The sequence below is a fragment of the Silurus aristotelis genome, assembly GCF_946808225.1.
Source record: "Silurus aristotelis genome assembly, chromosome: 12".
In the NCBI taxonomy this organism is placed as follows: domain Eukaryota; kingdom Metazoa; phylum Chordata; class Actinopteri; order Siluriformes; family Siluridae; genus Silurus; species Silurus aristotelis.
The window spans coordinates 4972220-4980510 of record NC_139585.1 but is presented as its reverse complement, the minus strand read 5'-3'; the positions used below and the strand labels follow the sequence as shown (position 1 = coordinate 4980510).

The following is an 8291-nucleotide window of genomic DNA, read 5'->3' as shown; positions in this document are numbered from 1 at the left end:
TCAGCTGTTTTAGTAAATAAACAATCTTTTTACAATTATTACCTGTAGGCAAAAAGACTGGATGAATGTCAGAGGTGATAGTTTGAGCAGGTCCTTGTTATGAACAAACTTGTGTCTTTTTATTACAAATTGAGAAGCTTGAAAGCATCAGAGCTGTGAGTATTATGATCACATCACACCGAATATGTTATGTAGCTTCTATCGGATTCGGTTTAATCAGATAAAAAACATTAATCTTCAATCTAACGATCTAACAATCTAATCCTCAAGCAATCGTTTTTTTATACTTATGACATGTTTCTTCATTGTTCATGATATAATAAGACTTTTATTCCCTTTACAACATGATTTTATAATATGCACTGTGTCATTGCACTGGGTGAGAACCAAAAAAGATTTGATGTTTCCAAACTTATTAGATTCTATACATATGCATGCATGCTTTAACCCAGTTAAAACATAATATGTAAATCAATCCATTTGTTTTGAGTCATGTGTACCACTATTATTTTCTATGTAGAATATGCAAAAATAGAAACTTTTTTTTTTGCGTTTTTTATTTTAAATAAATTTGCAAAGATTAGGAACAAACTTCATTATGGGGTATTGTTTGTAGAATTTTTAGGAAAATAATGAATTTAATCCATTTTGGAATAACAAATATTGTATCTTAGAGAGCATCTATTATAGCAGCATGACTTCATAGCAGACGGGTCTACGTGCTGAACCTTTCCTGCCTGCAGTCTAGACCTTTCAACATTTGATGCATCATGAAATTAAAAATACAACAAAGGACACCCAGAACTCTTAAGCAGCTAGAATATATATCCCTGTCCCAACTTTTTTGAGACATGTTGCAGCCATCAAATTGAAAATGACCTTGTTTTTTCCCAAAAAATGGTAGAAATTCTTAATTCAAACATTTGAAAGTTTTTTGTTTAACTGTGAATAGAATATTATAATAATAATATAATATGTGGATTTATAAGATTAATCAAATCAAATCAAATCAAATCAAATCAAATTTTATTTGTCACATCCACATACATATAGGGTCCGACAGTCCGGCATGAGGGAATAGGATGAGGAGAAAAATAAAACAGAGAAAAAGAAGGCAGATAAATAAAGTATAAAAACTATATAAAATATAAGCGTATATAAATATATATATATATATATATATATATATATATATATATATATATATATATATATATATATATATATATATATATATATATATATGAGAAAAAATATATATATACAAAATATGCTTCTGGCAGTAAGCAGTAACACAGTAAACAGTTTAAGGTGGTTTTGTCCATTAGCAAAAAAAAATGCATTCTGTTTTTATTTACATTTTGCACATTGCCCCAACTTTTTTAGGTTTGGGGTTGTATATAAACATTGTATTATGCGATAATAATTAAAAAATATTTATGGTCTTAATTAAAGACCAATCTAAAAGAATTCATAACTGTCATTGAACAATGCCACTTTAATATATATATAGATTAATTAATTTGGTTTAAACTAGTCTTAATTATGGGCCAAATGAAATATGGGTATCAGCATAATTTTTTCTCCAAACATAACAGTGATAACAGTATAAAATACATAAGAAATAAAAAATAAATAAAATAAATAAAAATGAAAAACTGACAGAACAACATGGGGAAGAATGGGGACATCTAGTAGACACAACACACAACCGAAACACAAAATAAACATGTCATGTATCAGGATTACTGTGGTTGTTACCAGTATCCGTAGTTAGAGGGTGCTGTAACAGAGGAGAGAAATAGTTATGTTGTTGGTGAAGAAAGGAAGTAAAAGGTGCTTGGAAAATGCACAGGTGTGTGTGTGTGTGTGTGGTTATTTTAATATAGGCAGAAATGTTACAATACATGTGAAATTTGCTTATTGTTTCAGATTAACAATGAAAAGAGCTGTGAAGTTCTCCAGCACCGGCAACAACACTGTCGCTGCACTCCTCATTATTTTGATTGTTTGCTACATGGTGGTGAGTTTTTACCGTATGGCAAGTTGTGCATTGAACAGGCTTTTTTTAATCACTAGTTTTCTAAATGTAATATTTTTTCCTCATTTGTTTAATAGAAATTATCCTGGACTTCAGATTCTGGCAGTACACTGGACATGGCACCAAATTCTGTCGATGATCAATTCATAGGCTGCGAGAATGACACGTACAACAAGATTATAAATGAGACTCTACCTAAAGAGTTACATTTAGATGTAAATTTTAATAAAGCTTGGAAAAGATACAATAAAATTAAGAATTATTTTGAAAGGATAATAAAAGTCTACACATCTAGTACTGGGTCTTATCAAAATCTCAATAATGCTGTGAGCTCAGGCAGGCTGAGATATAAAGATGATTTTAGGTTTAAAGCCTACCATTTCTTCCTAACACGTGCCATACAAATGTTTCAAGTAAAGAAATGCACTGATGTTTTCCGTAGGACCAACATCTCTTTTAATTCAGCTGTTCCTGGTCAGGAAATCAGATTTGGCAGGTTTGCATCAGCTTCGTTTATTTATAACTTGACTCATTTTGGTGGAATCTCCTGTTTTAAGATTAGGACATGCTTTGGTGCAGACATATCCACAATGTCTTAGCTCACTAATGAGAAAGAGGTGCTAATCCCACCTTATGAAAAATTCAAAATCACAAATATTAGGAAAAATGAGATGGAAAATGAGACTGTAAGATTATTTACACTCTAAAGAGTGCTGGAAATTTTAGTAATATGAACTGTGAGCTGACAAATCGAAATGTAAGTAAAACACAGATTGTTTGAAATGCTCCTTATACATTAGAAAAACTCTAGATTGTTTTATTATTATTACTATAATTATATTATTATCATTAGCTCCAATGAAGTAATTAGAAAAATATAAAAAAATAAAATAGGTGCATGTTTTTAAACTATTTATTTGTATGATACAGCTGCAAATAAGTATTTGAGGTGTTTATCAGCTAAAATTCTGACCCTCAAAGACCTGTTAGTCTGCCTTTAAAATGTCCACCTCCACTACATTTATTATCCTAAATTAGATGCTCCTGTTTGAGGTCGTTAGCTGCATAAAGACACCTGTCCATCCCATACAATCAGTAACATGGGCAAGACCAAAGAGCTGTCCAAAGACACTAGAGACAAAATTGTACACCTCCACAAGGCTGGAAAGTGCTACGGGAAAATTGCCAAGCAGCTTGGTGAAAAAAGGTCCACTGTTAGAGCAATCATTAGAAAATGGAAGAAGCTAAACATGACTGTCAATCGCCGTCGGACTGGGGCTCCATGCAAGATCTCACCTCGTGGGGTCTCAATGATCCTAAGGAAGGTGAGAAATCAGCCCAGAACTATACGGGAAGAGCTGGGCAATGACCTGAAAAGAGCTGGGACCACCGTTTCCAAGGTTACTGTTGGTAATACACTAAGACGTCAAGGTTTGAAATCATGCATGGCACGGAAGGTTCCCCTGCTTAAACCAGCACATGTCCAGGCACGTCTTAAGTTTGCCAATGACCATTTGGATGATCCAGAGGAGTCATGGGAGAAAGTCATGTGGTCAGATGAGACCAAAATAGAACTTTTGGGTCATAATTCCACTAAACGTGTTTGGAGGAAGAGGAATGATGAGTACCATCCCAAGAACACCATCCCTACTGTGAAGCATGGGGGTGGTTGCATCATGCTTTGGGGGTGTTTTTCTGCACATGGGACAGGGCGACTGCACTGTATTAAGGAGAGGATGACCGGGGCCATGCATTGCGAAATTTTGGGGAACAACCTCCTTCCCTCAGTTAGAGCATTGAAGATGGGTCGAGGCTGGGTCTTCCAACATGACAATGACCCAAAGCACACAGCCAGGATAACCAAGGAGTGGCTCTGTAAGAAGCATATCAAGGTTCTGGCGTGGCCTAGCCAGTCTTCAGTCCTAAACCCAATAGAGGTTTTGGAGGGAGCTCAAACTCCGTGTTTCTCAGCGACAGGCCAGAAACCTGACTGATCTAGAGAAGATCTGTGTGGAGGAGTGGGCCAAAATCCCTCCTGCAGTGTGTGCAAACCTGGTGAAAAACTACAGGAAACGTTTGACCTCTGTAATTGCAAACAAAGGCTACTGTACCAAATATTAACATTGACTTTCTCAGGTGTTCAAATACTTATTTGCAGCTGTATCATACAAATAAATAGTTTAAAAATCATACATTGTGATTTCTGGATTTTTTTTTTTTAGATTATGTCTCTCACAGTGGACATGCACCTACGATGACAATTTCAGACCCCTCCATGATTTCTAAGGGGAAGAACTTGCAAAATAGCAGCGTGTTCAAATACTTATTTTCCTCACTGTATAATCAGTGCTTGGTGAGGTGACTGTCTAAAATGTTATTTTGTCTCAGCAATTTTATTTTTTTTATGTATTTGTCTGCTGTCACAGTCGATCTTTGTGTTTTTTTTTCTGATCCTACGCAATTTAATTCTTTGTAAATTTCCAAATTTATTTTAATCCTATGACTACTGGCCATTTGGTAGGTAGCAGGTATTACCCTGAGCTAGTTTGGATGTAGCATGCAGTCATTTACACAAATCTATGTAACAGTTGTCAATCCCTGTATTTTAACTTGAATATTTCTTATCAGACACTTTGTTCATTAAACATGGCTGCCTTGGACCCCAACTCTATTATGACAATGCTGTAAAGAAAAATGTGGATTCCATCCATCCATCCATCTTCTCCCGCTTATCCGATGCCGGGTCGCGGGGGCAGCAGTCTAAGCAAAGATGCCCAGACTTCCCTCTCCCTAGACACTTCTTCCAGCTCTTCCGGGGGGGACACCAAGGCGTTCCCAGGCCAGCCGGGAGACATTGTCTCTCCAGCGTGTCCTAGGTCTACCCCGGGGTCTCCTCCCAGTGGGACGCGCCCGGAACACCTTCCCAGGAAGGCGTCCAGGAGGCATCCGGAACAGATGCCCGAGCCACCTCAGCTGACCCCTCTCGATGTGGAGGAGCAGCGGATCTACTCTGAGCTCCTCCCGAGTGACTGAGCTTCTCACCCTATCTCTATGGGATCGCCCAGCCACCCTGCGGAGGAAGCACATTTCGGCCGCCTGTATCCGGGATCTTGTCCTTTCGGTCATGACCCAGAGCTCATGACCATAGGTGAGAGTAGGAACGTAGATTGACCGGTAAATCGAAAGTTTCGCCTTGCGGCTCAGCTCCTTCTTCACCAAGACAGACCGGTACATCGACCGCATTACTGCAGAAGCTGCACCGATCCGTCTGTCAATCTCCCGTTTCACCCTTCCCTCACTCGTGAACAAAACCCCAAGATACTTAAACTCCTCCACTTGCGGCAGGAACTCCCCACCAACCTGAAGTGGGCAAGCCACCCTTTTACGACTGAGGACCATGGCCTCGGATTTGGAGGTGCTGAATCTCATCCCAGCCGCTTCACACTCGGCTGCAAACCGTCCCAGTGCATGCTGAAGGTCCTGGTCTGATGAAGCCAACACGACAACATCATCTGCAAAGAGCAAAGACGAAATCGTGTCGTCACCAAACCGGACACCCTCCGACCCCTGGCTGCGCCTAGAAATTCTGTCCATAAAAATTACGAACAGAACCGGTGACAAAGGGCAGCCCTGCCGGAGTCCAACATGCACCGGGAACAAGTCTGACTTACTGCCGGCAATGCGAACCAAGCTCCTGCTTCGGTCATACAGGGACCGGACAGCCCTTAGTAAAGGGCCCCCGACCCCATGCTCCCGGAGCACCCTCCACAGGCCGCCACGAGGGACACAGTCGAATGCCTTTTCCAAATCCACAAAGCACATGTGGACTGGTTGGGCAAACTCCCATGAACCCTCTAGCACCCTGTAGAGGGTATAGAGCTGGTCCAGTGTTCCACGGCCTGGACGAAAACCACATTGTTCCTCCTGAATCCGAGGTTCTACTATCGGCCGTATTCTCCTCTCCAGTACCCTGGCATAGACTTTCCCAGGTAGGCTGAGAAGTGTGATCCCCCTATAGTTGGAACACACCCTCCGGTCCCCCTTCTTAAAAAGAGGGACCACCACCCCGGTCTGCCATTCCAGAGGCACTGTCCCCGACCGCCACGCGATGCTGCAGAGGCGTGTCAGCCAAAACAGCCCCACAACATCCAGAGACTTGAGGTACTCAGGGCGGATCTCATCCACCCCCGGTGCCCTGCCACCGAGGAGTTTCTTTACTACCTCGGTGACTTCAGCTTGGGTGATGGACGAGTCCGCCTCTGAGCCCTCAGCCTCTGCTTCCTTAATGGAAGACGTGACGGCGGGATTGAGGAGATCCTCGAAGTATTCCTTCCACCGTCCAACGACATCCCCAGTTGAGGTCAACAGCTCCCCACCTCTACTGTAAACAGCATTGGTGGGGCACTGCTTTCCCCTCCTGAGGCGCCGGGCGGTTTGCCAGAATCTCTTCGAGGCCGGCCGATAGTCCTTCTCCATGGCCTCACCGAACTCCTCTCAGGCCCGAGTTTTTGCCTCGATAACCACCCGGGCTGCAGTTTGCTTGGCCTGCCGGTACCCGTCAGCTGCCTCAGGAGTCCCACAAGCCAACCAGGCCAGGTAGGACTCCTTCTTCAGCTTGACGGCATCCCTTACTTCCGGTTTCCACCACCGGGTTCGGGGATTGCCGCCTTGACAGGCACCGGAGACCTTACTGCCACAGCTCCGAGCGGCCGCTTCGACAATGGAGGTGGAGAACATGGTCCACTCGGACTCAATATCTCCGGCCTCCCTCAGGATCTGGTCAAAGCTCCGCCGGAGGTGGGAGTTAAAGATCTCTCTGACAGGAGGCTCGGCCAAACGTTCCCAGCAGACCCTCACAGTACGCTTGGGTCTGCCGAGTCTGTCCAGCTTCCTCCCCCGCCATCGGATCCAACTCACCACCAGGTGGTGATCAGTTGACAGCTCCGCCCCTCTCTTTACCCGAGTGTCCAAGACATACGGCCGCAGGTCAGATGAAACGACCACAAAGTCGATCATCGACCTACGGCCTAGGGTGTCCTGGTGCCACGTGTACTGATGGACACCCTTATGCTTGAACATGGTGTTCGTTATGGACAAACTGTAACTAGCACAGAAGTCCAATAACTGAACACCGCTCGGGTTCAGATCAGGGTGGCCGTTCCTCCCAATCACGCCCCTCCAGGTGTCACTGTCGCTGCCCACGTGTGCATTGAAGTTTCCTAGTAGAACGACGGAGTCCCCAGTCGGAGAACTGTCCAGCACCCCTCCCAGAGACCCCAAGAAGGCCGGGTACTCTATACTGCCGTTTGGCCCGTAGGCACACACGACAGTGAGAGACCTATCCCCGACCCGTAGGCGCAGGGAAACGACCCTCTCGTTCACCGGGGTAAACTCCAACACATGGCGGCTGAGCTGGGGGGCTATAAGCAAACCCACACCAGCCCGACGCCTTTCACCATGGGCAGCTCCAGAGTTGTAAAGAGTCCATCCTCTCTCGAGGAGTGTGGTTCCAGAGCCCAGGCCGTGCGTAGAGGTGATCCCGACTATCTCTAGTCGGAACCTCTCAACCTCACGCACAATCTCAGGCTCCTTCCCTGCCAGCGAGGTGACATTCCACGTCCCTAGAGCTAGCTTCCGTGTCCAGGGATCGGGTTGTCGAGGCCTCCACCTTCGACTGCTGCCCGATCCTCTTAGCACCGGCCCCTTACGGTCCCTCCTGCAGGTGGTGAGCCCACTGGAAGGCGGCCCCACGTCGCTCCTTTGGGCTGAGCCCGGCCGGACCCTGTGGGGGAAGGCCCGGCCACCAGGCGCTCGCATACGAGCCCCAACCCGGGCCTGGCTCCAGGGTGGGGCCCCGGCTGCGCCATACCGGGCGACGTCACGGTCCCTGATGTAGTATCTCTCATAAGGGGGTTTGAACCGCTTATTTTGAATTAAAAATGTGGATTGAAAGAAGATAAAAATGTCTGGGATATTCGGTAAAAGTATATTCTTTTTGTGTTTTATTCTTATTTTTTATTTATTTTATTTTTTTATTTGATGTTGCATTGTACTTTGCGCAGGCGACTTAACCGATTTAATTTGAGATGCCGACATGTGAAATTTGTTATTATTCTGGTTTAATGATCCAAACTGTTTTTATACATTTTCTTCTGTATCTTTGTGTGATATTCTGTACATCATGGCTTTAAAATCTTTTACGAATGTTTATACAAATTGCCTTTCATTTTAACTTTAGTTAAGTACTTAA

General features: G+C 43.7%; 1 protein-coding gene across 1 annotated transcript; it reads left to right on the top strand.

Moving 5' to 3' along the window:
- LOC310734512 (T-cell ecto-ADP-ribosyltransferase 1-like) lies at window positions 1–2841 on the top strand. Its single transcript, XM_083556645.1, is given in 4 exon segments — window positions 1–155; window positions 1933–2023; window positions 2119–2637; window positions 2641–2841. Coding segments are annotated over 4 exon segments (774 nt in total). The 5' UTR covers window positions 1–99; the 3' UTR covers window positions 2749–2841.
- Window positions 2842–8291: the final 5450 nt, after the last annotated feature.